Raw genomic sequence first — 27,638 nt, 5'->3', positions numbered from 1 at the left:
CAACCTATAAATGTGCTTAAAAGCAGAGTTTGGAGGGTTAAAACTGTCCCAAAGATCCAGTTATTCATGTGGAGAGCACTTTCTGGTGCATTAGCTGTTTCTTTCAGAATGTCTAAATTCTCATGGGCTGCATGTGAATCCTATATGTCAAGTTTGTGGAATGGGACTCGAATCTGTGTGTCATGTGCTTTTCAAATGTACGGCTTCTCAGCAGGTATGGGCGCTGGCTAAGATATTCCCTCCTCCTCAAGGTTTTTCGAATTCTCTTAGTGAAAACATGGATTACATTCTTACTTTGATGGAGAATGATAGATTACCTGCAGCTCGCAAAATTTCAATTCCTTGGATTCTATGGGGAATATGGAAAAATCGAAATGCTACTTTGATTGCTGGTAAAACAGGAGATTTAAAAACATTGGTGTCACTCGCCATGGAAGAAGCAACAAACTGGTCAAAATAGAATGAAGTAGCAGCCCAAGAACACAACCGAGCAATAACCAGAACTAATCTAGCGGAGAAAATGTGGTCAAAACCTGTAAATGGTATCATCAAATGCAATATGAGTTCTTCATGGATTAATTCATCTTTTATGTGTGGTGGAGCATGGATTGCAAGAGATGATAATGGTGCAGCAGTTTTTCATGCACGTGATGCTTTTTTACCGGCTTTCAACAAGATTACTGCAACATTGCGTTGTATTTTGTGGATGCTTCAAAGTGTAAGTGATCACCATCTAACAAATATCGAGGTATGGTCGGACTGTGCTCCTGCTATTGAAGCTCTAAATAATCCTGAAAAGTGGCCCCGTTATCGGACAGACCTTGGTTATATAAACAATCTCCTTCCAAGTTTTAGATGGTGTAAGTTCAAGGCATCGTTACCTCAAGCTAACTCTATAGCTCGTGACATAGCTAAAAGTGTTACACGAGATGGGCGTTTTCAATCTTATTTGGCGTTAGGTGGACCTAATTGGCTTCATGCTCGTATTGCCGATGAATCTCGTTGTTAGTGTCTTTGTTTTTGTCGTTGTTGTTGTACTATGTTTTAGCATCTCTTTTGTAGACGTCTGTTTCTGTTGACATTTTAATAAACTCAAATCTTTGGTGAAAAAAAAAAAAGAGAAAGCACTTTTATCTATTGATTTTGGAAGGATAAAAATTAGTTTAGAGGTTGTAGTTTTATTATGTAAAGATTATATTAATATTTTGAAAACAATTATGTAAATATTAATACAATATATTTAACTCATTTTTCACACCAAAAAACCGGTAAAACAGTTACAACTTTCCGGTATATTTAACTCGTATTTCCCGCAAAAATAAAAAAGGTAAAAACAATTACAACTTTATGGTATATTTAACTTTTATATTACGCAGATCAAACAATTACAACTTTACAAGTTTCAGATATATTTAACTCATGTGTATATTGTCGATATACAACTTTTCACTTCTACAGTAGCAAGAGAAACGGTTGTACGACTTTTCCAGTTTCCTCTACTCGGGTTCAATACTAGATTTGGTCAAGATTTAATTAGTTTGTTTTCTCTGATTCAGAGTTTAGTTGAATATATCTCAATGTTACAAATATCGGCGAATAATAGATGGTAACAAAACCTAATTGGAACGTGAGGACTACAAACTTATGACGTAGTTTGTGATTTTCTTCAATATCAAAATAATTTCTGATAGCATAAAAGAATCATTGTATAGGATTAAGATTTATTTGGAAAAGATTAAGAAAATTATAAATTTTTTTTAGAAAATGGAGGATCTAATTGTTCAATAGAAAAAGTTAATATTTATTTCTCTGTGAATTTTTAAAGATTAATATCCCATTTAACTTATTTAAAATCTTTATTTATTACTTGTTTAGCCTCCGGTAACTACAATTTGCAGGATCAGCCATCGAACAAGGGACCTATTACAATTTTGAATCATGTCATTCGGTTCAATGGCTTAGTGCACTGATCAGATTTGAAAACATGGGTTGTTGATTCAGTCCAAGGTTAACTAGTTGTTGGCTCAAGCCCAAGGTTAAAATGATCCCAGCTGCTGAAATGCCAAAAATACCCTTATCGCCTCCGTCATCTAAATCAGCCCTACCACTGGCGAGTTTCTGAAAATCGGCAAATCTCCGGCGACTTGGCAAACACTTTTCCGGCGTGGCTTCGCCTCCGCAAGCATCGTGATGACATCTCTAATCGATGGCCTATCCTTCGGGAGCTTCGCAGTGCAGAGAAGAGCGATTCGCAGTGCCAGAAGCATTTCTTCGATCACGTGTTTACAATCTCCGGCGATGCTCGCGTCAATCACTTCTTCCAAGCTCTCGTTCTTCTTCACCTTCCTCCGAATCCACTCAACTACGTCAATCGATTCCTCAAACGAAGGATCTATCGGCATTTTCCCAGTCACCAATTCCAGAAGCACAACGCCTAAACTGTATATATCGCTCTTCTCGTCAATCTTCAGTGTGTATCCGTACTCCGGCGCTATATACCCGTAAGATCCAGCCACCATAGAAACAGTCTCGTTCTTATGAAGCATCATCTTCGCCAATCCGAAATCAGCTATCCTCGCTTCGAGGTTTGAATCGAGGAGAATGTTGTTAGATTTGATGTCTCTGTGAATGATCGGCGGATAGCAATCGTTGTGCAAGTAATTGAGACCTTGAACGACTCCGACGGCGACATTGTATCGTGAGAGCCAATCTCTTAGTAAGAATTTCTCATCTTTGGAATGCAAAGCAGTTCCTAGGTTTCCATTGGGCATGTACTCGTATACCATCATCACTTCTCTCTCGTTGTGAATGTAACCTAGAATCTTCACAATGTTTCTATGTCGGAGACCACCAAGTAGGTTCACTTCTCTGAGTATGTCGTCCTCTTCTTCTTCTTCTTGATGATGATCTTCGATATCATTCTGTGGTGATGGTGATCTCCACAGTTTTTTCACAGCTACTGTGAGTAATGGCCGTCTCATGACTTCTGCTTTGTAAACGATCCCCATGGCTCCCATTCCAATGATGTTTGATTCTTTGATATGTGATAAGATGTCTCCTGCAGTGAAACACAGTCTCTGGAAAGCCACGAGTCTCCATGGCCACTCCTCCCGAGGTTTCTTGCAGAATAAATACTCTTTGGCAAAGTTGCTGTAAAGATCCCATCTTGTGTATACCCATCTCCCTGCCAAGAACATCATTCCCAGAGATACGATGACTGAAGTTCCAACAATGAACCCGAAGATTGCATGATTCACGTGAATTCTCCCTGGATTTCTGCCTTTTGCTGACAAAGCTAGGCTCTTAGGGCAAGGTGATAGAACTCCACCGCATAAGCCATCGTTTCCCATGAGGTCTTTTGGGTTTATGGCTGCAAACAACATGTTTGAAGGAACAGGTCCTGTGAGTTTGTTGAATGACACGTTTAGCATCTCCAGTGTTGGGGAAGCTCCCAAGTTCACTGGTATATTCCCCGTTAAAGAGTTGTTTGAGAGGTCAAGAACAGCTAACATGTGCATCCCAGCTAATGCCTCAGGGATTTTTCCAACCAATTGGTTGCTCTTGAGATTTAGACTCACAAGTTTTTCAAAAGAAGCAATCCTTTCTGGGATTTCACCTGAGAAATGGTTGAAGGAAAGATCGAGGACAGACAAAGATGGACGATCTTGAATCTGGTTAGGTATTTTTCCGGCAAAGTTGTTATGTGAGGCGATGAAGGTTTGAAGGTTAGGACTTGAGAAAATGGAGGAAGATAGGGATGAGAGGTGATTAAATGATATGTCTATGAATGAGAGTGATGTAGATAAGGCTATATCATCTGGAATTTTACCGGTGAGGTTGTTTTTTGCGAGTTCTAGATGCTGAAGCATTGGTAAGTCACCTGAACCAGCTGGTATTAATCCGGAAATGAGATTTTTCTGGATTCGAACGCGAACTAAAGTCGGACATGAGAAGATCTCCTCTGGAATCTGACCTGAGAATGAGTTGTCGAAGAGAATGAGTTTTGTGAGGTTTCTGGAATAGCACAATCCTGATGGTATTTCTCCGGAAAGCTTGTTTGATGAGACGTCTAACCACTTCAATGGGGAATTCTTGCCGAGATGCACCGGTAATGAACCCATCAGAGAGTTCTGCCACAGCTCAAGAACCTCAAGATTTGGTAACTCAGCAATCTTCGACGGAATGATTCCCGTGAGTTGATTCCTCATCAAATTCATAAGCTGCAGATTCTTCAACTCAGCTACTTCCATAGGTATTTGTCCTGTAATTTGGTTATCAGACAGATCAAGAAACACAAGAGAAGTCATATCACCGAGCTCTCGAGGGATCTTCCCCGTGAGACGATTCTGGTAGAGGTAAACTGTCGTAAGCTGTTTTAGCTTCCCCAAAGAAGATGGAATCTGGCCCGTAATGTTCCCAACAGCCAAATCAAGGTACTGAAGGTGCGTCAGGTTCCCAAACTCTGCTGGAATCTCACCCGTGAAGCCATTGTAACCAAGAATGATGGTCTCCAAGGATGAGAGCTCACCAATCACCTTTGGTAGCTTTCCACCAAAGTTATTACCCGAAAGACCGAGAAACTTCAGATTCTTGAGATTCTTGAAGGAAGAAGGCACCGAGCCCTCGAAGTAACCTCCTCGAAAGTCCAAAACCTCAAGTGTAGTTGCGTTGCTGAGATCTTCAGGGAGAAACCCAGAAAAATTGTTGCTTGAGGCATTGACGTGTGTGAGACCAGTGGCCATCCCTAGACCATAAGGGAAGGTTCCAAAGAAGCTGTTCACACTCACGTCGAAGACCTTCAAGGACGTGAGACTAGAAAGAGATTTAGGAAGAGAAGACTCAAATGCGTTGTTGCTGAGATCAAGGGCTTGCAGAGAGGGGAAGCTCTGAATCTGATTTGACACGTTTCCGCTGAGATTCATGTTGGAGAGAAGGAGCTTAACCACAGAGCCATTTGCATCGCAGTGAACTCCGGTCCAATGACAATGAACCAACTCAGAAAATGTTGTGGCATTCTCAGGTCGCTTCCAATCTTGGAGATTATTTGAAGGATCAAACAGGTCTGACTTGATGGCCAACAAGATCTCTTGTTCAGAATTTTGAAATGTTTCAGAAGAAACAAAAGGGAAAAGAGCAAAACCAATGTAATAGAAGAGGAAGAAAAGGTGAGAAGGGATCGCCATTTTTCTCCTCTTTCTTCACTTTTCGGCTAATTTTATGGCATTTTTGTGCAACTGAGATTGAAGGTCCTCAAGCGAAGTTGATAATAAGAACCAAAAGCTGGAAAACAATGATTAGTCAGAATCTTATTTTATTTTAATCTCTCTCAATTATTTTATCATGATTGTGTTTCTTTTCAATCGGTGGAATAATATACGAGTTCCATCGGCGTCATAATTACAATTTGTATGATACAGTAAAATACTTCTTCGGTTTCTCTGTGTATCTGTGACATTACATACTTTAAAAAACTGATATGATGGTTATGCTCAAACGCTAAAAGTAAGAGAACAAGATTGATACAATTTCCTTGATGTTTTATCCATGTTCGTGTGTTCAAAAAACTGCAAATTGTGTTTGAGAAAACGAAATTAAATTATAAGTTTGTTTTATCATCTACTAACGCAAATGCTAAATTGTGAAAAGTTGAACTGGAAATTAGACGAGCATTAATTCCATAACCATATCAGATTGCTGATCTGTGCAACCTCAAACGACTAAGTGTGATAAAGAAGATTAAAAAAATGATGATGGGATATATATAATATGAAGAAATCGTGGGTTTCTGATCATAAAACACTGAGTGACTTGTAAAGCTTTGTCCTCATTAGGGATTTGTGGGACAGTGAAACATGGGCAGAGAATGTGTCTCACTTACTGTCCAACTCCAATATAACTATTTTCTATTCAAAGACGATTAATAATTAGGCAAGATAAGTGTTTTAAGAAAACTACCCTGATAAATTAGTTCCACCTTACGGATTATTTGACACAGACAACGTTTTCTTTACATGTGTTTTAGTTTCACTTAAATATGAGTAAATAACTAAAATAACGCAAAAGTTTTTATAAGGACATGATTATAAGGTTAGTTCTATTATGCTTGAAGGTAGAGCTAGCTAGGTCGAGTTCCCGCATGTCTTCATTAGTCGGAGAATGTTTTGTTCGAATGGCGCGTCACTAAAAAAAACACATGAACGATGATGGTCGTGAGAGAATCTTCCCACGTTGTTCCAACATAATTAAAATTAGGAAATAAGAAAGTTCATAACAATTCATTGCCAAGTTGCAACTCTAGGAAAGTCCCATGACACCTACGGCCATATATACATCACATATACTTACACATGCAATAAAAAAAAAAAAAATTACACATACATTAATTAAGTTATTGCATTCATGTACACATATATCTTTTTCTAGATCTTATAAACGAAATTTTTACGTTTTTCTAACTACGATTGTCAGATTATTATTTTCTATGTTAATTAGTTTGAGTCAAGAGATTTAAGGCCATCCCATATATATATCATATATGCATTAAGTTTGCATATTAATGCATTTTTTGGGCAAGGAGCTTCAATGAGTTATGCATATGACATCAAGAAGTAACTGAATATGTAGCCGTAAGTCCGTATCCGAAATTGTTTATATTCGTGTGGGTTGTGACATGTGAGTAATATAGTAAATCTACAAATTATGCATGTTTTTTTTTCAGAGAACCATAGTTTACGTTCTATATTAAGAACTTAGTAAAATCCAAAATGTCAGCTTCGCCTTCATCTACAGGCTATGCATTGTCCTCTTCATGGTTCTTCAATTTTTCTATTACATCCATTACTTCTCTATTGACCTGATGGTTCATGACATTCTTCTGTACGCGTAGTGTGCGTCCACCTCTGCTTTTTTCTCTCACTTGAGTTTTCCCAGCAAATTTGGATTCCAAGGTGTTATGAGCACAAAGTGTTGTCACAGGAAGAAGAGTCAGAACTTATCGACAGATCTGGCGCTCAAATATTATGCATGTTGATTTTGCGTGAAGAACAAAGTAGTATTAAATGCTCTCACGATATCAAAATAAAGTTTAGAACCATTAAAAAGGGCCATCTATCATTTTTATTTTGTCCTTAAAAACTAAAAACATATATATAAATATATACTTTTTAAATGAATGAATCCGCAAGTGTGTAAATTTTTATATGCTCGAGGTGTGTAAATATGTTTGTTTTGGCCATCTACACATTAATTGTTGTAGGTTTGCAAGGTAGATATGGATAGTACCTCTAATTAAAGTTATTTGTCCTTTCAAATTATCATCTAGCTATTATCATAAGAAGGAAAAATAATTGGACAAATCTAACTTTGTAATATGCCCTTTCATATTTCACATGCACCCATATGGGACTTTTTATTTGTTTTAATCATTATTAACAGTTTTAAAACAAAAAAAAAATACATAACGGAATAACAACAACAATATATCCTATATGTGAGTGATGATGCATGCATTATTAATTAATTATATGTATATAATATTACTCATGATTAGATCATAATTTCGATATATAATTTAGAGAGAAGATGAAGCTGGAGAGCATGTGCTAAGACCTTTCCATTAAACCATCTAATCAATTAAACCACCTAAAGACAATCAAAATGTATAATTGATTTCTGTAATTTGTAAATAAGAATATGGCATCTTCTTACTAAAAGAAAAATCAGATTTATATAATAAGATTTGGCGACTTTCAATTCGAGCCGGATTAGACCGAACCGGATCTAATCGCTAAAGTAAATAGTACCATCTAAAAAGCCCAAGTAAAGATTGGGGAAAAGCCCAAATAGAATTCGAGCGACTGTGGAATTTAGGGTTTTAGGAGAAGTTAGTTTTTAGGTCTTAAGTGGAGAGAGGCGTTGAAGCTAGTAGTAGTAAGAAGATGGCGAAATACAACGAGATCGCGAAGAAGAAGAGAGAGGCTAAAGCTGATAGAAAACGAGCCATTCACGGCGATCCTCTTACCAATAAATTGAAGACTAGAACTCCGGTCCCCTCCCTCTCCGGTAAACGTCAGAGAAAACTCCTTCGCAAATGGCGCCGAGTATGTAAATTTCTTCTTTTTTAGTAATTGGTTTCTTCTAAGATTGAGAATCACATTAGGTCATATGTATTTTGGTGGGTTCATGTAACTTATGTCTTTTGAGTAAGTTTAATGGAAAAAGTAGTTAAGAAAGACTTGTTTGATTCGTGAACAGGAGCAGAAAGAGATGGTGGAGAAGGGCCTTGTTACAATGGAAGATGTGGAGATGGCTTCTGCTCAAGGTAATTCTTCATCATGAAATAAAGCTTCTTAGGTTATCTTGTGTTAATTGATCTCTTGTTTACGGCATGAATGAGATTTGTCAATAGATATCTTGTATACTTTCAATGCTTAGAAATGTTTAGTATCTCTTGGATTTGGTCATCAGTGTATATAAAATCTGAAAGTTATTGGTTACATATTCATAAGAAGGTCATTTTTGTTCTGTATCTTATTGAGATGTCTTCTTTTGTATATTTCATGAAATTATTCAGAACGCTTGTTTGGAATGGTGACTTTAAAAATTTTGTTTGCCTTGCTTAATTAAAAGCTGATCTCTCTTCCTTCTTGTTTCAGCTGGATTAGAAGATTCCAAGAAATCCCCCAAAAAATTTAGCGTTAAGAAGAGCTTGAAGCTCAATAAACTGAAGAATAAAGGTAATCCTTGACGTTTTTGCCAACCTAGATATCTCATAATACCTCAACGACTATGGAAGTAACAAGATCTTTGCATTCATGAACCAGGCAAAAAGAAGAAAACCCAGAAAGCCAGTGGTGAAGGATCTGCTGATTGTATGCTAGAATGAGTTTCTTGTAAACCTGGAAACCCATTTCATCTAACGGTTGATACAAGTTTCTCAATGTCTGGTTAGATTCTTTCAAAAATGGGAAACTTGTGTTCTTGCATGTAGAGGATGCAAAGCAGAGGAGTGGAGGGTTTGATAGTGTTTTATTTGAAGTTTCCCCAATCTTATAGTTTCTCAATCTAATTTGTTGTCCTATTAAAAGCATATTTTGTATTCAGAGTTGGAGACGGAACAATTTGATAAAAAAAAAGCCAACTCACTTTCCTTTATCTCACTGAATCAGCAAAAACAAAACTTGAAGTACCAATTATACCCAGAGCTTTTTCTACGATGAATTTTTCCCAGGCCAAGATCAACCAGAGTATAGTCGACCTTTAGTCCTGTGGCAACTGGAGAACAGAACACTAACCAGCAGCATAATATGTAATTAAGAAGATAATGTCCCAAGTGGAGCAACAGACTAACCACACTAACCCAAATCTGAAGCCTTAGAAATTTCACACGTTTTATCCAAAAGATGTTGAAGATGACTATAACAAATACTTGTAGGATAATCAAACAGAGGAAGCACCAAATCTGAAAAACCTTAATATATACTACATATATAAGATACCAACTCATAGAGAGTGCCTTCATGACATTGTATGATAATCCTCATTGGATTTTTATTTACATTAAATTCATAAAGCAAATAAAAACAAACAAAGAAACCAAAACTCTACCGAAGCTGATTGAGAGGAGAAAGGTTTTATGCCGCCGAGCGCACGACCTTCCACTCTCAATCCCATAAGAACTGAGCAAAACTCAAGTAACCATCGGAACTGGTTTTGCTCTAGGTAAACCCAGATGCCAAGAACCGATTTTGCTCAGGGGACCCAAAAAAAAACTAAACCCCACTAAACAGGCTGGCTGCTCCGAGAACTGACATCTTTAGGTACTGCAATATATCCAGCTGCTGCTACTACTACTACTATCACGCAAACTGTACAGGGAAATGTTTATTCGATCTCATCTCCCTGCGGAGACCAATGTTTTTTCGTCATTGGCGCTCATCGAAGGAAGAGGAACAGGGAGACTTGGGTTTAAATTAGGAGTGGCTGCTTCTTTCTCAACTGGTACAGGCTTTGGTGTGTAAGTAAAGTTGAGTTCTTTGTTGGCTGCAAGTGCCACAAGCTCTTTCTCTTCAAGGCCTTTAGTCGGTCCAAGGCTGCACCTATCTGGACCATGCTTTGCCAATGCATCTCTGAATTTCTTGATCTGAAAAAAAACAAATCAAGATCAAAACCAAACCCTAACATGGTTGTAATTGGTTGTCTCATGTTTTATGGGAATGAGAACCAACCGTGGCATTGGTACAGCTAAAGCTGCAAACACGACCCTGAGAGCCACGGTAGAATCGGAAAAAAGGGAGAACATGGACACCGAGGCTATAACACATCGACTTATGCTCCTCGTAATTCACCTGAAGAAACTGCACATCAGGGTTCATCTCTGCCAACTGACATATCTGCAACAACCATAAACCATCTTTGTTAGAAAACGTGTTCGTCCCATCAAAAGTGTACCAAACAATCTACAATCCAAGAAGTGGATTGATACCTTAGGATGAAGAGCCTTGCACCCGCCACATCCAGGTGAGAAGAAATCAAGAACCACAAGCTTATCACCAGCGTTAGTGAGAGAATCAACGAGTTCTTGAGCTGAAGAGATCTCTCTCATGTTTTCTTTCAGACCTTTCTCCCACCACTTCTGAGCTGTCCCAATCCTCAAAGTTGTCTGCAAATTTACACATGTGAGAATCATATATTTTCACAGATCCAAAAAACCAACAGCTCAAAGTGAAAACACATGAACCCTAAACCAAAATCTTCTCATCAAGCCATAATTCACTACAAAATTAAAGCAAAACCCTAAAAAAACGTTTCTTTCAACAATTAGCTCTCAAGATCTTTCTAATTAGATCTCGCATGTAAAATTTGGGACAAACGAAAATGAAAACACAAGAAATCAAATTTACCTGAGCTGTGATGGCTGATGATCGGAAGCTCCTTCTGAAGCTCTCGTCTTGAGCATCACCGAAAACGATCTGTTTTCCATGGAATTCACTTCTAAGAGGCTTTTGATTCTTCAGCTTCAGACAAGAGAAACTCTTTTTCAGACCAAACCCACCAAAACTCACCGGGGACAAAGAGAAATCATCAACACGGTGATGATGATTCCCACAAGCTCCGGTGAACAAACTCGTTTTGCTAATCACTTCCGCCATAATTCTTCTCTATTCAATCTACCTCCGAACGAAGAAAAATACAATATCTCTCTCTCCAGAATTTACCAGAAGAAAAAGAAAAGTTCTCACAGAGACGACGTGTCTTCTCAGCAATCTTTAGTCGCCAGCGAAGTTTCGTTTTTTATTTCTCAGAAAGATTTGGCTTCCACGAGAAAATTTATAAAAAAAAAAAAGTGAAAAGGAAAGAGAAAAGGCCTAAAGGTAAGACATTTCTGGACAAGAAACTGTTTTCCTTTTCGTTAAGTGATCTTGACCGTTCAATTTGGATTTGGCCATTTTAAGATCTAACGGTGGATTCGCGACATCAGCTTTAGTCGGTCAGAAGAAAACTAGTAATAAATGGATAGATGGATTTGGGTTTTAAGGAAGGTAGTTTGCCAACACATCACCCACGTGGGTCTCACACTCTCCACCACAACTCTCTCCTTTAACCTTTTTATGAACTTTATATATTTTTGGAGATTGGCCACCTCTTTAACAAAAGAATTAGAGATTAGCCTTTTAGTTTTTTAGTATACATTTAACCCCCTCAATTCCATAATGCACAAGTTTTTTTCGATTCACGACAATAAGTAGAACGTTCCAAGAGAGGTAAATTGTTGTGGGATAGTCTATGTGTAAACAAACTATTTAAACACAACAAACGTAACAAATCTGATTAGTGTTAAACAGACAAAACAATCGAAACAAATTTATTTCAGTGTAAAACAATCGTTTTGTAATATATTTTTTGTCGGTAAACAAATTTACTTAACCACATGGTGGTGGGCGAGTGGTTCTCGTTTGGTTGGAAGGATCGCCCTGTTGGTCTAGGCCAGGGATCGATCCTCCCCAAACGCAGTTTCGCTTTCTCACTCCTGTGGCCACCTGGGAATTTACATGCGGACTTGCTCAGGCACCCCAGACCACCAGTTTATCAGGGGGCCCTTAAGTGGAGACTTAAAACTGTGAAGTGAGCTTAGGCCCAGTGGGCTAGTCAAATCACTGTGTGATCTGGATACTGTGTTATAAAAAAAAAAAAAAACAAATTTACTTTTTGTAATAGAAAAAAAACAAAACAACCTTTTAGTTAGAATTAAGACAAAAAATTCAAACAAAACAAACGTAACAAATGTGACGAGTGTTGAATAGACAAAACAATCGTAACAAATTTATTTTACTATAAAACAAACGTTACGTAATAGTATTTATATTTTTCAGTAAACTATTTTTAGTACATACTAACGTTCTAATGATGTACTGGCACAATTTTTTAAAAAGTTTTTTTTTTTTTTTTTTAAACCATGTTCAAACGTTACAAAATAAATATTGAATTGTGGACATTATATAGGGATATGATGGACATTGTATTTTTTAAATTTGTCTACGATATTGAAACAATTTTGTAGATATTTGAGGGAAAAAAAAACTGATTAGTCTCCAAGTTTAGAGATCAAGAAACTAGTGGAGATATTTGATTGAAGAGTCGTTTACATATATACAAAATTTGAATGAAATCTTTTTATTTGAAAAAATCCTAATAATTTGAATGGTTCAACTAAGGTGTATGAAACGTAACCAGAAAAAATTATACCATAAGTTTTCCAACATGAACAGCAAAACACAAGAACCACAATTTTTGTATAAATGGTAACAAAAGTGCAGCTAACACCACCACCACCTCTTCTTTACTTTCGTAAATTGTCACCAATGGTGCCTGACAGGTGGAATTTAAGTTGTCGACAAAAGCGATGTAATTAATATACGTAATTACAACTTAGCCCCTATATTTTCTTCTAAATTTCGAAATCCTTAAAACTGTCTCAATCACACACAAGTCGGCACTGAAACGTACATAAATCTAATTACAGTTTAGTCCCTGTATTCTTTCTCAGTTTCGAAATCGTTACGAAAGAAAAAAACACAATTTAAAAATAGAAATAAAATAAAGATTTGAAGAAACAGAAACAGAGACAAATGGACGATAACGGATACATGGCCAAAATATAGCCGTTGGGGGGAGAGAAGAAATCACAGTAACGGCTCTTTTTCCTAAAGTCTTCTTATATTATTAGAAAGCTTTTCTCTCATCTTTACCACATTCACATAATCGCTTTCACTTCACACTTCTCTCTCACATTCTGGGCAGAAAATCTGGATCTACAACACACAAAGCACAAGAGTATGTTTGATTTCTCTCGTTTTTGATCTGTTACTTTCTCAATTGTGTCTGATTCTTGTAAAACTGTTGACTTTCAGGTGAAAAAGATGAACGACTTGATGACGAAATCGTTTATGAGTTACGTTGACTTGAAAAAAGCAGCGATGAAGGATATGGAAGCAGGACCTGACTTTGATCTTGAGATGGCTTCGACGAAAGCAGACAAGATGGATGAGAATCTGTCATCTTTCTTAGAGGAAGCAGAGTATGTGAAAGCAGAGATGGGTTTGATTAGTGAGACACTGGCTCGCATCGAGCAGTACAACGAAGAGAGTAAAGGTGTGCACAAGGCAGAGTCTGTGAAGTCTCTTCGTAACAAGATCTCTAATGAGATTGTGTCTGGTCTGAGGAAAGCAAAATCCATAAAGTCGAAGCTGGAAGAGATGGATAAAGCCAACAAGGAGATTAAGAGGCTCTCTGGGACTCCGGTTTACAGGAGCAGAACCGCTGTGACTAACGGGCTGAGGAAGAAGTTGAAGGAAGTGATGATGGAGTTTCAAGGGCTGAGGCAAAAGATGATGAGTGAGTACAAGGACGCTGTTGAGAGAAGGTACTTCACTGTGACTGGAGAACATCCTGATGAAGCGATGATTGAGAAGATCATCACTGATAACGCTGGAGGTGAAGAGTTTCTCACGCGAGCAATCCAGGAACATGGTAAAGGAAAAATCTTGGAAACTGTGGTTGAGATTCAAGACAGGTATGATGCAGCAAAGGAGATTGAGAAGAGTCTGTTGGAGCTTCACCAAGTGTTTCTTGATATGGCTGTGATGGTTGAATCGCAAGGTGAACAGATGGATGAGATTGAGCATCATGTGATAAATGCGAGCCATTACGTGGCGGATGGGGCTAATGAGCTGAAGACTGCAAAGAATCATCAGAGAAACAGCAGGAAATGGATGTGCATTGGTATCATTGTGCTGCTTTTGATCATTCTCATTGTTGTCATCCCCATCATTACCAGTTTCAGCTCTTCTTGAGATGCTTACTATGTTCACTCCTTGTGGTTTGTTTTCGCCCATTGGATGTCTTAATCCTTTTGTGTGCTGAAAAAATGTCTTAATCCCTTTGTCTTCCTGTATCCATTTTTAATGAAATGATGAATGCTTTTTACAAAAATTGTCTTAATCCTCTTGATCACAGTTTCAGCTCTTCTTGAGATACTATGTTAACCATACTAGTTTCAGCTCTTCTTCTTGAGATACTATGTTTAGTGTTTACCAATTGTGGTTTGTTTCGCTCAAAGGATGTTTTGTATCCAATTGTTATAGAATGATGAATGTGTACAAAAATATTACTTTATATGAACTGAACACAGTATGTATAATATAGTCTGGACAACAATGGTGGTTCTTGGTTCTACCTGACCTTCCTAATTGGCAAAGCTTTACCAAACAATTTTTCAATCTCACTTGCTTCCATTTTGATCTCATCCAAAAATTCCATCTCTTCTTTACTGAACTCTCTCACGAAATTCTCCTCGTCTTGCTTCAGTTCGTTAAATCCTTCAGCCAATCTCTGGAACAAAGTCATCTCAGTCTTACCAACTTTCTCCACTTCCTTCTCTACTTCCTCTTCTATCTCTTCAACCTCTTTTACGATTATCCTTTCCCCTTCTTCTACTGTCTTCTCAATTCTTTCTACCAGTGGAGGTTCAGGACCACATGTGTTATCTGTTCTAATGAATGTACTGAAGTCTCTGCCTATGCTTTTTGCTGCCTTTTCTAGTTCTGGTATAATGCTATTGGGTAATACAGAACTTCTCGTGTATACAACTGCACCACCATATCCATCCCAAGCATCGTTTCGTCCACGGTAGTATACAAATATATAGTCGTCAGGTTTATTCTCTATCTTTGAAGACAGGATATACCTGCAAGAATCATATGAAAACTTGTAAGGCCAAAGAAGAGAAGCAAGACATTTCCCTTGTGGGTGCATACAAGATGTTATTACCAGTCATCTTGATAGTGGAGGTACTCGTTGTCATGATTGTAGAGAACACCAGGTTGGTTAGGGTCTTGCACGAATTTTTGTACAGCTGACCTAGTAAAGAATCCACTGTCTAGGGTCTTTATTCTCCAGGAGATGTTTCCAACAAGCTTGTTGTCACCTTCTGTGTGGAACTCATGCACCTGGCAGTCGAAGGCATCAAAGGTTGGATTCAAGCCACTTGTAATGTACCACTTCCCGTTAAAGTCCGAGATGTTGAAGTTCTGGACAAGAACAGAAGGGTCTGGGGCAGGAAATTCTCCGAGATCAGATTTTCTAGGAACACACTTTTTTCTCGACACAGCACACTCGTTGAACTCATCAACTACACTGTTTTCAAAAAGATCCCCGCATTTGATCTGAAATCAGCGCATATTTTTAAACAAAATCATTGGTCTCGTCTCCAATAAGAAAGCAATATCTCTGCCTCAAAATGCTACACAAAATAAACTTTTAACCTGGCACTCGGTTTCATCTGGACGGTTATTACAAGTCTGGAGGCACGCGACATTGGCTGCGCAGGCAGGGTTGGCAATGCACTTTGCGAGTTCTATCCTAACAGATAATTTGGCTTCCATATGGTCAGACAATGAGAGAAATATATAAAATTTTGGCAAAAAATCAGAAAGATGTCATCAATTCAAATCAGCTCTAACATAGACGGACACTAACTTCATCTAGATGCACAAACAACCGGCACAATTGAAGCGGTATGTATGGGGGCATACAATTGAAAACATATATATGATCACAATATTTTCCCACAATGACAATAAAACCGGTTTTGGTGGGAAGCACTATATATGGAGAATCCAAACGAAGGAAAGTTACCTGCATCCCTTCAATAAGCATGCACAAGTCTTAAGTGCATCAACTGCGTCTGCAGATGGAACAATGAGGAAGGCGCAGGCTAAAACACCCACGAGTTTTAGCAAGAGTGGAGTGGTCAGCTCCTTGAGTTCGTTTTTTGATGGTAATGCCACAATGTCAAATATCCCCTGACATGATCAAAAGCAATGAGATGATCGAAATAACAAATTTGTATAGAAACACAAGACCTGGAATGATTGAGATTACCTTAGAGAATCCTGACCTGAATGCAGATATAGGGCGTGAGGATCTCCCCCCAGCATTTTGGATTGGAGGTAAAATCTTGAGCAAGAAAGTGCCATTGATCCTCTTTCTTGTAATGCCAAGCCTACCATCATCACTTGAGAAGAATCGAATACGGCCATGACAAGGTGAAGTGAAACAATGTGTAGCTACTGCCATTAGCTTTACTCTCTAATCTTCCCCAAGCCAATACCTGTGAGTTTACATAATTCGCACATTACTTTTTTTTTTTTTTTTTTGAATAACCGCGGGTCTCCAAAAGGCTTCCTAGGCCCAAAGACTAATCCCACGAGGCTGGCAATTCCTCTATGTAAACCTGGCAGTGGCCGTGCCTTGAACCCCGGTGGCGGAAGTCACAGCTGTGACCCCTTTACCACTAGGCCACAAGGCCCGGTTCGCACATTACTTTCTATTTTATTCCAGAACAAATCATGAACAAACCCCAAAAAATTGATTATTTGAAAAAATTGTGATTTCAGCTCATAGACATGGAAATCGACGACAATTCGGAAACCAGGAAAAACAGAATAAAGCTAAAGATTGCGATTTTGGGTGTTGAAAAGACTAATTGTGATAGATAATTTGATATCAGAGTTAGCGAGAGAGAGAGAGAGAGAGAGACGATGTTACCAAGCAAAGATTGAAAGCTCCGCGGGAAGAAGAGAGACAGAGACGGAGAAGAAGATATTTAAGAAAAATATGCTTTGCTTTGGATAAGGCTTGGAAGAGAGTGTTCCGTCGTGTGGTGTGTGAACGAAGCCGCCTCCTCCTCTACCCACATTTTTGTCCTAGGCGCTTGTTTTCTCCAAATATCTCTAGTCTTTCCATTTTTATTTTTTTCCAAATTATTTTGTTTTGATTTAGCAATTTGCATGTTAAAAAATCTTGTGGATAAATGTGAATAATTTTTACGATTTAGTAATATTTCTCAAGAATAGTAGTAAATGCTAAAAATAATAATTTACTGCTTGTTATGCTCAGGTGGGTGGGTGGGTGGGTGGGTTCTATGCACAAAACATTCCATTTTGAAAGAAAAAATAATTATGATTGTGCGACCAAGTATTGCTGCAAATGGTTGCTTCTCTTCTTGTTCTTTAGTTTCCTGAATGCAGACGACTCTATCTGCCTCACTCTCTCCCTGCTCACTCCCATCATCTCTCCTATCTCTTGCAACGTCTTCATTCTCCCATCCTCCATCCCAAATCTCCAACGTATCACTTGCTTCTCCCTCGTTCCCAACGAGTCCAACACTTTGTCCAAGTCCTGCCTCATGAACTCCTTTATCAGTATATCTTCTGACGTTACTGCTTCTGGATCTGCTATCACTTCCTGCATTTTTTTACACACCCATCTCACTTTTTTACTATTTTTAAACAAACAACAAGACTATCTTGTATGCTGTGTCAGGAGGTACAAACCGAAGGTTTGAGGTTTTGATTCATCCCGATTTTCTGGTCTAGCGACCTCGGTGGTTTAGGAGAGAGTAGAACCGCCATGAGCCTCTTCATCGATAGCCCTGTTGCCTCTGCAATTTCTTCGTTCTTTGGGTGCTTACCGGTTTCACTGTACAGTTGCTTTCGTGCCTCTTTCACCCGATATGTTGCTTCCACCATGTGAAACTGCCAATCATCCCATTAAATTTTGAGGCATAATCCCAAACCGTTGTTTAAACAAGTGAAAAAGAAAAACATCTGGGATGACTTACAGGCAATCTTATCATTCTGGACTGATCAGAGAGAGACTTCCGCACTGCTTGCTTGATCCACCAATGCGCGTAAGTTGAAAATTTAAAACCCTTTGTAGCATCAAACTTCTCTGCTCCCCTCACAAGCCCTCTGCACCCTTCCTGTGACCATTTTGAGATTTTTTAAAACAAGATAATACTTCACCATAACTTCTGTTAGCAAGGTGTTCAATGTCTATCACTTTCATCAGTATGGTAATAACAGATGTAATTATCACAAAAAATAAGGAGAGAAAAGCTCAAACCTGGACAAGATCTTGGAGGTTCATCCCAGCTCCTTGATAATTCTTTGCAATCGAAATAACAAGTCGAATGTTGCTTTTAATCATTTTGTCTTTGCATAGTGTACCATGATGTATACGTTTCCTTAATGATTTTTGATCGACTCCAGCAGCAGAAGCCCACTGCGCAAAGGTTGGCTGACGTCCACAACGCTCTGTAAGCTCTGTTTGAAGTCTTTCTAACTTCAGAAGGTCCTAAACAAAGAAACCAAAGTGTGTGATCAAGAGAAACCACAATAAAGAAAGATAAGAAAATTACAGAGAAGAAGAAATAAAGTTCAAAATAGAAATTGATCATTAATTAATGTTGATTCTTCCGAAGCTGAACATCTGTTTCCCATCATCTATCAATGCTAAACATGTGGAAAGGCTCCATAATAAGAACAAAAAAAGGTGAAAATTTCAATTTAAACCAAGCATGTCAGGATAATTAGCTTTCATAGAACTTCAGATGATATATTGGTTAGACAGCACAAAGAAGCGATCTTGGATTCTACCATCTAACCACTAATTTCATCATTCTCAAACATCTAACGATTTTGTAACCATCATTTTCACCTAGAAGTTTTTTTGTGATGTTTTAGACGCGATGTAGAGAAGGGGAAGTGGTTAGTTTAGAATTTGGAATATTGGTGGCAAACCTGTATTCCTGCCGACAGCTCATGTTCTTCTCTGACAGTGAGAAGCTTGGAACTGCTTGTTGTCATTCTTAGATAACGCAAAGGATCATTATGGTCAACTTCTTGCGCAACAAGACGTTTCTTTCTAGGGTTCGAACCAGTCTTCACAGAGGGAATACCTGATGCAGTTTTCTCTAACCCTTTTGCCCTCCGAGCTTTCCTTTCAGTTTGGCGTGTAGATCTCACAGCTAAACTCACTGAAGGTTGCTCCTCCAGAAGCTCAACTTCTTCTTGTTTTTCGGATTCTAAATCACCAGGCGACTCTTTGTTAGAGGCAGGTGCAGTGATTTTATCACTCACGATTCCATTGTCCGAAACCGCGAGATGTCCCAATATGCCAGCACGTTCCTTCTCAGTAAACTGGTCCCACTTGGAGCGTTTGTCGGCAGTTGATGAAATTAATAGGTTTGTGTTGTTACTGTTCTTAAATAATGTTGCATCTTTCGCAACTTTGACAGCAGCTCTTGCAAGGGCGACTGCTTCAGCTGCTGCAGCTACAACTACGGCTTCATCACTTGTGAGAAGTGTCTCAGAGGCTAAAGCTTCTAAATACTTTGCCTACAAATACAAGGAACTTATCAAGTGGACTTCACATTACAGCAGCTACAGCTACAAAATACAAAGAATAACTTTTGTTTGTGCGTGTGGGAATAATAGTCACTACTCTGATACAAATAACTAAACGAACTAATCTTAATCATTCACTATCAAGCCAATGAACACACAGTGATTGCATAGAAAATATATGAACAACAATCTCATTGAAGCTTTGGGAACCATTATTAGACTGATGTAACATGGAAAAATACAAATATTAGTTACCTCAGTGGAAGGACCATCGGTCCTTGTATAAGTCCATTGCCTGTCTGATATTCGGGAATCTGAATCAGTATCGAAAGAGGGTAGTCTAAGCTTTGCCACATCAAGCATAGAAGTTAATAAAGCGGGTGAAGTGGATACTGCACATTGCGGTTGGAAGAAGACTGAACCCTTATTGTGTTTTGCTGCACGTTCCAACAAAAGTGTGTCACATCACATCACATCACATCCAAAAAAATTGTGAATATCACATTGATTAGGATGACATAGTGCACATTCCTGAAAATTGTGTTCCTTTCTATAACACTAGGAACAACTAGATATTGGCTAATTCAAGGAATTTCATAATCAAAGAATTGGTTAATTGGGTCTACAAAAATTTCATAATCTGGAATTGAAGTAGCTAACATATGCTTTAAGAACAGTATAAAATTGGACCTGAGAGAATGTGAATGAGAGATAGAGAAGGAAATACTAACGGGCGCAGAAAGAGGTTCGGAAGTGAATAGAGAAAGAATCAGGTGGGCACTTGAACTGAGGAAGAAGACAAGAAGACATGCTCGTTCTTAGCCTATATTCGATAGCTAAGTCTGCTGACCATTGATTGATTCAAGGGCCGTTAAAGAAGATTTTTAGAGAGAGAGAGAAACTGGTGATGATGGCGGATGAAGACGAAGAAGAGAGGATAAAGCTTCTCTGTCAAACAAAGGGATTCATTATTTCTAATTTTCACTTCTTTGGGCCTATACTTTTGGCCCAATCCCATCTCACTGTTACCATCTTTCACTTTTAAGAATAATTTTGTTTTTTTTTTGGTCGGCTTGATAAGTAAATAATTCATCTGGTGTTGTGTCTTAAAATGGCTAACCCTCTCTACTTTCTCTTTCGTCTTCGATCTCTCGTGTTATTAATTTATAAGGAGAAAGTTTAAGGTGAAGTAAATTTCTTTTTTTTTTTGTGTCATACACATCAGGTTTCATACATATACCAAATTCTACCAAATGTCTTGTTCATAGATTCTATGTTTCCCTAAATGGACTTTGGTACCTTGTACTGATTCCTTTAAACAAAGACGGACAAAAAGAAGAAGAAGAAAACAACACTCCAAGTGAAAGCTTCTAAACGTCTAAATCCTCATCCTTGTTTCCTCCGGTTATAATGTTCATTAGTCTCTTAGTTGCACTGCCGAGTGCGTGAGAAGTCTTTTCTGCCGCACCAGCCACAACAGGTTGCAGTGATATTTCTGGTAAATTTGCTCTCTCTTCAATCATTGCTGACTCACAAGATCAAGGTCACCATCAGATCATAATTTCCGTTTTTTTTTTTTCCACAGTGAAATGTTGCCACCATTAACAGAAGCTTTTAATACCAATAATCATAAAGATTAATTAGAAGCTTACAGAGAGTTTGCTGTTGTGCAAGTGTTCCAATCTGTTTGATTCCAGCTTCAGCTGCTTGAACCGCTTTAGCTGATTTGTTTATACCATCAGCTAGATCTTGGCTGAAACCATTTACATCGCATAGTAATGATTTCGACAAATTTTGTTATTCCAGAGAGATAAATTAATAGGTGACTCGGAAGAAAGAAAAGAAAAGACTTTTAGTGATCACCTTAAATCGCTCAATTCTAGAGTAAGATCGCTTATTTCCATGCCGGAGAGCCTTAGGGCTGCCAATGTACTAGGGAGTTCTTTGCGAGCTGTGTCGGCTAACTTGGCAAAGGAAGTCGCAGCTCTACCCATGGCCTGAAGGTGTGCAAGTAAATATAGGACATAGATAGCAATCCAAGAACAAAGATACATAATGAACTGAAAAATTCACCAAGCTTTGTTGAGTTAAGCCCAATCCTAAAAAGAAACAATCATATAGCTGAACCAAATCTAGGACACATATAAAGAAGAGTACAGTGTGGAATTCAACAATTAAAGGTTTTAGTTCAATCTTTAATCTGTTAGAGTACTCATGCGTTGCTCATTAGCCTTTTATCCTATCAGTTGGTGCCACCAGCAAGTGTGGAGTAGAAATTTAAAGCAAAGGACTACACTCATGTCATAGTTTCTCACTGAATTTTGGAAAGGAAAAATGTCGATTGTTGATAGCATATTACAAATACTCAATCCATTTACTAGAAACAGTTTTAAAATAAGTGATTACAGGGGAGAGAAAGCTAAAGCAAAAGGATTGAGACAAATGTGGAGACTTACCAAAAGTGTAGGAATAGCTGCAATCACAAGACTTGTAAAAGCCACTGAAGTCTGTAACAGAGGACCATCAAGAGATCAAAAAGTCTAAGCCTTTATCAATGAATCAACAAAAATGGTCAAAACAAAACACGAGCCAACTCCTTTTACCGTGCAAACGATGAAGGCCAAGAGAAGAAATGCTTGATCACTCAAACTCAGCTTAGCTAATGGGTTGATTGAATGCAGCGAAATTGGACTGCCCACTTGCATCTTTAGATTGTTAAGCGAAGTTCCTCCGAAGACACTGATCGATGCCCGAGACATTCCATCATTGGAATCCAACGATTCCTCCGAGCTCGAGGGGTTTGAAATACTGCATCTTGTTGGATGGGATAAGTAGAGAGAAGATTGAATCTTGAGGGTAAATCGATTCAAGCTTGTTCGATTAAGAGGAAGAAATGGAGGCGAACGAATCAATGGAGCTGTAGAAGAAGAAATGAAGCAGAGAGATTTCATTTCTCTCGGAAAGCTGTTCCTACTGCACAACTCTTCTCTCCTCCAGCTCCAGGTAGCCAACTCCGGTTTTCTTTTATTTCGGTCCAGGCCGGTTTGTCCGCCGTTAAATTAAACCACCAAATAGTATTAGAGTATGGTTAGTACAAACCGGGATTATACCGGCAATCTTATTCTTCAGTCAATTGTGAATTGAAGCTTCATCATCTTCTTCTTAGTGTACAAAGTACAAACAGTGATCTGTCACTAAAGCATCATCAAATCAGTCGTCAATTACCCACCAACGGAATAAAATCGGAAATTCTTAGGAAGAGTATGTTAAAACAAAATTTCTTTTCTTATAAACTTCATGTTTAGTTTTAGTGACTGAAATGTGTTGCACAATTAGAATATACACTTTGATCCAGACTCATGGTATTGCAGACTAGATGAGGTCAAGAATTCTTCAGATCAGATAGTGCATCCCTCGTGGTGGCCGAGATGACAGCGTCCGAAGCATTTGGCAAGTAATAGTATTTTCCTACGAGGAAGAACAATCAAAACACAATTGTTGTTATTGTCTGCTTTAATATAACAAAAATATATCTCAAACTCAATTGCAGAGACCAAACCTTGAGCAACTCTTGCGATCTCCTTTGCAAAACCAGTTGAAACAAACTTGTTCTCAGTATCAATCACTAGAAGAGACATCCCTGCCTTGTATATCTTCCCAGCAACTTCCAGAATCTCATCCTAAACAACACAACACCCGCATTTTTAATCACTGCATCTGCCTTCTTATATCCATGTTCAAGCACAAAGAGCTTGTTTTGCTTTATGTTTTTCGTTAGAAGCTGTTTACCTTCAATTCTTTGGACGTGGGTCTAGGAGCATCTGGGGCAATAGAGTCTGGATCAGTTGATCTTTTCAGTGTAATGTTGGCTCGACCATCGGTTATCGCAACAATCATTATTCGCCCGACATCACCACTCTTCTCTGCGTTAAGTCCAACTCTTACAGCCTGATATGAACATAGCTATTACTGTTATTATTATGCTGACCCATAATAGTGATTTTAAGACCACTTTAGTAGTTATCATACTAACAACACCATAATATTTGACATACCGTTGTTAAACCATGGGCAAGAGGAGAACCACCACCACAAGGAAGTCTCTCAAGACGATTCCTTGCCATTGCAATTGATCTAGAAGGGGGCAAGAGCACTTCCGCAGCATCTCCTCGGAAAGGAATAATCGAAACCTAAACCAATTAATGGTGTATGAGTCTCATCCGAAGGCCCAACGAATTCATTCAAACTAGCAACAAGCACGTTTACTATTCAAAAAAGGTAACCTTTACCTGATCCCTACTAGTATAGCTCTCTGCCAGTAGTTTGAGTGCAGCACCTTTGGCGTTTTGCATACGATTCAATGCCATACTGCCACTTGCATCAACCACAAAGATAACCTGCCATAAAACAATGGTAATATTATCTATGTTTTCACTGAAGCTTCTATCAAGGAAACTGCCAAATTTATCATGCCAAACATCTTTGTGTTTAAAGTATAAGTGAGAATAATGTTGTATCAAGGAAACTGTTTATATACAGTCTTTTAGAAGAATGTATGGACAAGGTTCAGTACCAGGGCTCCAGCTTTCCTAGCCATTCTTTTGGCCCTCATATCTGTCTTCTCAACAAAGACTTTCCTAGTTCCTGTAATATCCTTCTCTCTGCGCAATTTCTGGTATGGTGCAGCTGCTCTAAGGGTTGCATCCACAGCTAATCTTTTTACTGGACCCTGTCAAAGTAAAATTTGTTAAGGACTATGCATGTTTGGGAGCCTGGAAATTTGTTAAGGGCAAACCTTTGGAAGCATTGGCTTTATATAGCGTCCTCTATCTTCTGAGAATATGACATTCTTCGCTCTGCCGGCTTTCCCCCGACGTTTCTGGGCTTGTTGAGCAAAGAAGAGGAGTTTTTCATCCACCAGACCGCCCTCAGCGTCAAATATAAACTCGTCAGGTATTTGGTCTTGTTGCTGCTCATTTTCATTTTCTTCATTGCTTTCATCCTACATTGGTTAATGATTTATACTTAAGAGAACCTTGTTTGTGTGCAACGAGAGACAATAATGTGTACCGCATCCACTGACCTCTTCTTCTTCTTGTTCTTCTTCATTTTCTTCTTCTCCAGATTCGCTATTTTGTGGAGGAGGTGGCGGAGGTGGCGGTTGGTTTTGTTGTTCAGGTGGAGGAGTCTCATCTAGTGATGAACGAGGAAGAATGACCAGCTCAACCTATTGAAAAAATGGACAACATTTGCTAATTAATAACTGGAGGATGTCGTAAATACTCCATCCGAATCATTACAGATTGTCATTCTACACTGCTCATGAAAATTTCTATTAAGATGTTCAATTATAGACAAAGGCAATACAAGGAAAGTGAAAGTAAACATTAAATTTAAACCCTAATGACTAATTCTAGCGAGAAAATGTTTTTGCCAGAAAACATATAACTAGATAAGTTTATGACTTGCTTGATCGTTCTGGGAAAGAAAACAAAAATGAATGAGCTAGAGAAGAGTACTTAACGGCCTTTCTGAGGTCATCAATTGTGACTTTTTCTCGCCCTTCAATTGCAGCTAAACACTTTGCCACACGAGCTGCATACAATTCGGCGCGGTGTCCCTGTATCATAAATTTGTTATTTGAGAAAACAGTATTGAACGATTTCCAGGTAATCATCGACAATAAATAAGCCATGAGAATTAACTACCAAGTACTCCAAACACAGACATATAATTATAGGTGATATGATCATAACATGGTGAAATATTACAATCAACAGCGCAACAAAAGCACTTGATGCCAAGCCCTTCTTTATCCAGTTTTGTTTCTAAATCAAAACAACACTATCTAAATGTATCTTTCTGCCTGTAGTGAGCCATTTCTTGCATTCCTGTTTAAGGACTATACTAGTTGAATTCTATAATCGTGACATTATCTTGCATGCATCTTGTCCTTTCTTTTCGTGTTTACTTATTCTTCCAGGAATACGTTACTATAGTGTAATTATTCCTTAAACACAAAATTACTTAAAGAATTTTTGCTGAATACCTGAACACCACCTCGGACAGCTTCCAAAACCAGATACTTCAATTGCTCTCTACTTATCTTGACATCTTTCAAATATTCTCTAGCCAATATGATCTGCAGTCAGAGAAAACTGGATTATGACCGAGAAAAGTGGGAGGAGAAGCATAGCATCCCATCCAATTTTTCCTAATGGGGCATTGTACTGGCCCTTTTTCACTTAATTCATTTGAAGATACCTGCGTCTTTGCTGTCTCTGTCTCTTCATTTACCATTCTAAAAACCTCATTACAGCGTTCCTGAAACTGTGTGGCAATTCCAACTGCTGCGACGCGATCTTCAAAACTCATAGGAAGGTCTGCACTGCAAATGTTAACATCGTGATGTAAAAAGAGAAAGGACTGAGAATTGCCCAAAAGAAACAGACCATAATTTTCAGACTTGATTCATAAACTCCAGCAATACCTTAAATTAATGGCAACACGGTCTAGCAAGTGCTCTCGAACAGCACCTTCTTCAGGGTTATAAGTTGCAATTAAAAGTGGTTTGCACGGGTGCCTAAAGCTGATTCCTTCTCTTTCAACTATATTAACACCATCCGTCAATACATTGAGAAGCAAATTACTAATTCCCTCATCTAAGAGATTTATTTCATCAACATACAACACTCCTCTATGGGCTTCAGCCAAAAGACCAGGTTGGAAAACAGTTGTCCCCCTTTTCACAGACTCCTCAACATCAACAGACCCAATGAGTCTATCTTCTGTGACACCTAGAGGAATCTGTGTAATACAAATGACAGAAAAGCCTAAGTATTAAGAAAACAGTCTCATAAAGGTTGTAGGGGCTCCTAAAACTAAGTGTACCTGAATGAAAGGAGATTTGACAATCTCAGTCTTAATGGTATTATCAGCATTGTACTCTATTCGCTCATCTAAGTCGTCTTCCCACCTAATGTATCATATGGATACAAGCCAGCAGTGTATGAATTGAGAAGAGAATGTAAATAAAAGAAGAAGAAAAAACAGTTCTGTTTCAGCTTGTAAGAATCTTACTCATCAGGGCAAGCTGGGTCAGCATTTGATATTGAGCCTACAACAACTTCTATAGGAGGAATGATTTCATGTAGCCCTCGTGCCATGACTGTTTTTGCAGTGCCTCTACGACCTGAGATAGCAATCCCTCCGATTTCACGATCAACAGCGCCAAGTAAAAGAGCAGTTTTGATGCCTTCCTACAAACAACATTAGTTAAAGCAAACAAATTATATACCCTGTGAGACTTTTGCATCTAAGGAAGTTAAACAAATTTATGTAAAAAGTCCCATAACACAGTTCACTGATGAAACATTGATGCTTTTTCTTATACCCAATCCAACTAAATTAAACCATTTCTATTAATGATGCAAATATACATTAAATGATAGAGAAAATTGATCCAAATTGAGTACAATTCTGCAACATACAGAAATCAAATTGCAAATTCTCTGACCTGGCCAACAACTGCGGCCAAAGGGAAAAACTGTCGGCCATAGGAGGTGCTCTCCGTCTCTGGTGTCGAGGCAGGGACACCGTTTGGGGATTCGACGGTAGCATTCGCGGAGGCACGTACAGTGAAGCGGCACGACGCACTTCTGTTTCGTTTGGGGAGGGAAAGAAACAGAGGCTTAGGTAAGAGATCGGGGAGGAGATTGCAGCGAAAGAGTCTGCACGTTGACACTGGAGATGATGACGCGACCGGAGTCATCGCCATTTTCAAAGATAGGAGAAGAAGAAGAAGAAGAAGTTAAGACTAAGAGAGTGTATTTTCTACTGTTTCGACCTTATCTTTTGCTTCCTCATTCATTCCTGATTGCAGCACTATCC

At 38.5% G+C, this 27,638-nt stretch overlaps 8 protein-coding genes across 9 annotated transcripts; 2 read left to right on the top strand and 6 right to left on the bottom strand.

Annotated features, from left to right (window-relative positions):
- Nucleotides 1-1,837: 1,837 nt before the first annotated feature.
- LOC9328526 (leucine-rich repeat receptor-like protein kinase PXL1) lies at nt 1,838-5,507 on the bottom strand. The gene has a single exon (XM_021014081.1). The coding sequence runs from the start codon at nt 5,181-5,183 to the stop codon at nt 2,091-2,093; it is 3,093 nt and encodes a 1,030-aa protein (XP_020869740.1). The 5' UTR covers nt 5,184-5,507; the 3' UTR covers nt 1,838-2,090.
- A 2,389-nt stretch (nt 5,508-7,896) lies between these two features.
- LOC9325768 lies at nt 7,897-9,153 on the top strand. The gene is made up of 4 exons (XM_002892417.2): nt 7,897-8,099; nt 8,254-8,320; nt 8,655-8,735; nt 8,823-9,153. The coding sequence occupies exons 1-4, from the start codon at nt 7,938-7,940 to the stop codon at nt 8,882-8,884; spliced, it is 372 nt and encodes a 123-aa protein (XP_002892463.1). The 5' UTR covers nt 7,897-7,937; the 3' UTR covers nt 8,885-9,153.
- A 295-nt stretch (nt 9,154-9,448) lies between these two features.
- On the bottom strand, nt 9,449-11,512 carry LOC9328525 (thioredoxin-like 1-1, chloroplastic). Its single transcript, XM_021012814.1, has 4 exons — nt 10,902-11,512; nt 10,484-10,660; nt 10,227-10,391; nt 9,449-10,141 (listed from the first exon to the last, which is right to left on the bottom strand). Exons 1-4 carry the CDS (start codon nt 11,148-11,150, stop codon nt 9,893-9,895), a joined length of 840 nt encoding a protein of 279 aa, XP_020868473.1. The 5' UTR covers nt 11,151-11,512; the 3' UTR covers nt 9,449-9,892.
- Nucleotides 11,513-13,221: 1,709 nt separating this feature from the next.
- LOC9325767 (syntaxin-related protein KNOLLE) lies at nt 13,222-14,490 on the top strand. The gene is made up of 2 exons (XM_002892416.2): nt 13,222-13,332; nt 13,410-14,490. Exon 2 carries the CDS (start codon nt 13,419-13,421, stop codon nt 14,349-14,351), a length of 933 nt encoding a protein of 310 aa, XP_002892462.1. The 5' UTR covers nt 13,222-13,332; nt 13,410-13,418; the 3' UTR covers nt 14,352-14,490.
- Nucleotides 14,491-14,619: 129 nt separating this feature from the next.
- LOC9325766 (violaxanthin de-epoxidase, chloroplastic) lies at nt 14,620-17,321 on the bottom strand. Of its 2 annotated transcripts, none has more exons than XM_021013008.1 (6): nt 16,878-17,097; nt 16,441-16,692; nt 16,195-16,361; nt 15,822-15,918; nt 15,328-15,722; nt 14,620-15,244 (listed from the first exon to the last, which is right to left on the bottom strand). In XM_021013008.1, exons 2-6 carry the CDS (start codon nt 16,633-16,635, stop codon nt 14,731-14,733), a joined length of 1,368 nt encoding a protein of 455 aa, XP_020868667.1. In that variant the 5' UTR covers nt 16,636-16,692; nt 16,878-17,097; the 3' UTR covers nt 14,620-14,730. The 2 variants fall into 2 exon arrangements, with proteins under 2 accessions (XP_020868667.1, XP_020868666.1); XM_021013007.1 differs by lacking the exon at nt 16,878-17,097 and adding an exon at nt 17,107-17,321 and having other exon boundaries at nt 14,622-15,244; nt 16,441-16,669.
- A 96-nt stretch (nt 17,322-17,417) lies between these two features.
- On the bottom strand, nt 17,418-20,726 carry LOC9325765 (RNA polymerase sigma factor sigB). Its single transcript, XM_021013006.1, has 7 exons — nt 20,480-20,726; nt 20,004-20,185; nt 19,143-19,739; nt 18,466-18,696; nt 18,182-18,322; nt 17,895-18,095; nt 17,418-17,805 (listed from the first exon to the last, which is right to left on the bottom strand). Exons 1-7 carry the CDS (start codon nt 20,556-20,558, stop codon nt 17,518-17,520), a joined length of 1,719 nt encoding a protein of 572 aa, XP_020868665.1. The 5' UTR covers nt 20,559-20,726; the 3' UTR covers nt 17,418-17,517.
- Nucleotides 20,727-20,946: 220 nt separating this feature from the next.
- On the bottom strand, nt 20,947-22,899 carry LOC9325764. Its single transcript, XM_021013009.1, has 5 exons — nt 22,352-22,899; nt 22,205-22,255; nt 21,612-21,745; nt 21,401-21,501; nt 20,947-21,273 (listed from the first exon to the last, which is right to left on the bottom strand). The coding sequence occupies exons 1-5, from the start codon at nt 22,697-22,699 to the stop codon at nt 21,119-21,121; spliced, it is 789 nt and encodes a 262-aa protein (XP_020868668.1). The 5' UTR covers nt 22,700-22,899; the 3' UTR covers nt 20,947-21,118.
- A 111-nt stretch (nt 22,900-23,010) lies between these two features.
- LOC9328524 (magnesium-chelatase subunit ChlD, chloroplastic) lies at nt 23,011-27,624 on the bottom strand. The gene is made up of 15 exons (XM_021013005.1): nt 27,265-27,624; nt 26,829-27,007; nt 26,640-26,724; nt 26,239-26,555; nt 26,013-26,136; nt 25,798-25,890; nt 25,273-25,368; nt 24,832-24,975; nt 24,544-24,750; nt 24,322-24,477; nt 24,038-24,145; nt 23,804-23,938; nt 23,538-23,696; nt 23,308-23,428; nt 23,011-23,216 (listed from the first exon to the last, which is right to left on the bottom strand). Exons 1-15 carry the CDS (start codon nt 27,523-27,525, stop codon nt 23,131-23,133), a joined length of 2,271 nt encoding a protein of 756 aa, XP_020868664.1. The 5' UTR covers nt 27,526-27,624; the 3' UTR covers nt 23,011-23,130.
- Between the last annotated feature and the right edge of the window lie 14 nt (nt 27,625-27,638).

Source organism: Arabidopsis lyrata (genome assembly GCF_000004255.2).
Source record: "Arabidopsis lyrata subsp. lyrata unplaced genomic scaffold ARALYscaffold_1, whole genome shotgun sequence".
NCBI classification, from domain to species: Eukaryota; Viridiplantae; Streptophyta; class Magnoliopsida; order Brassicales; family Brassicaceae; genus Arabidopsis; species Arabidopsis lyrata.
This window is presented reverse-complemented; position numbering and strand designations above follow the sequence as displayed.

Coding starts and splice junctions, on each gene's coding strand:
- LOC9328526 (XM_021014081.1), bottom strand. CDS start 5,183: ATGGCGATCCCTTCTCACCTTTTCTTCCTCTTCTATTACATTGGTTTT.
- LOC9325768 (XM_002892417.2), top strand. CDS start 7,938: ATGGCGAAATACAACGAGATCGCGAAGAAGAAGAGAGAGGCTAAAGCT. Junction 8,100..8,253: donor TCCTTCGCAAATGGCGCCGA/GTATGTAAATTT, acceptor ATTCGTGAACAG/GAGCAGAAAGAGATGGTGGA. Junction 8,736..8,822: donor CAATAAACTGAAGAATAAAG/GTAATCCTTGAC, acceptor TTCATGAACCAG/GCAAAAAGAAGAAAACCCAG.
- LOC9328525 (XM_021012814.1), bottom strand. CDS start 11,150: ATGGCGGAAGTGATTAGCAAAACGAGTTTGTTCACCGGAGCTTGTGGG. Junction 10,661..10,901: donor CATCAGCCATCACAGCTCAG/GTAAATTTGATT, acceptor GTAAATTTGCAG/ACAACTTTGAGGATTGGGAC. Junction 10,392..10,483: donor GCAAGGCTCTTCATCCTAAG/GTATCAATCCAC, acceptor TGGTTGTTGCAG/ATATGTCAGTTGGCAGAGAT.
- LOC9325767 (XM_002892416.2), top strand. CDS start 13,419: ATGAACGACTTGATGACGAAATCGTTTATGAGTTACGTTGACTTGAAA.
- LOC9325766 (XM_021013007.1), bottom strand. CDS start 16,635: ATGGCAGTAGCTACACATTGTTTCACTTCACCTTGTCATGGCCGTATT. Junction 16,362..16,440: donor TCAGGTCAGGATTCTCTAAG/GTAATCTCAATC, acceptor TGATCATGTCAG/GGGATATTTGACATTGTGGC. Junction 15,919..16,194: donor TGCTTATTGAAGGGATGCAG/GTAACTTTCCTT, acceptor ATTATCTGTTAG/GATAGAACTCGCAAAGTGCA.
- LOC9325765 (XM_021013006.1), bottom strand. CDS start 20,558: ATGTCTTCTTGTCTTCTTCCTCAGTTCAAGTGCCCACCTGATTCTTTC. Junction 19,740..20,003: donor CCGATGGTCCTTCCACTGAG/GTAACTAATATT, acceptor TTGTATTTGTAG/GCAAAGTATTTAGAAGCTTT. Junction 18,096..18,181: donor CCAGAATGATAAGATTGCCT/GTAAGTCATCCC, acceptor GATGATTGGCAG/TTTCACATGGTGGAAGCAAC.
- LOC9325764 (XM_021013009.1), bottom strand. CDS start 22,699: ATGAAATCTCTCTGCTTCATTTCTTCTTCTACAGCTCCATTGATTCGT. Junction 22,256..22,351: donor TGGCCTTCATCGTTTGCACG/GTAAAAGGAGTT, acceptor CCTCTGTTACAG/ACTTCAGTGGCTTTTACAAG. Junction 21,746..22,204: donor CAGCTATTCCTACACTTTTG/GTAAGTCTCCAC, acceptor GCACACCTTCAG/GCCATGGGTAGAGCTGCGAC.
- LOC9328524 (XM_021013005.1), bottom strand. CDS start 27,525: ATGGCGATGACTCCGGTCGCGTCATCATCTCCAGTGTCAACGTGCAGA. Junction 27,008..27,264: donor TGGCCGCAGTTGTTGGCCAG/GTCAGAGAATTT, acceptor TGTTGTTTGTAG/GAAGGCATCAAAACTGCTCT. Junction 23,939..24,037: donor GCTATACTAGTAGGGATCAG/GTAAAGGTTACC, acceptor TAATTGGTTTAG/GTTTCGATTATTCCTTTCCG.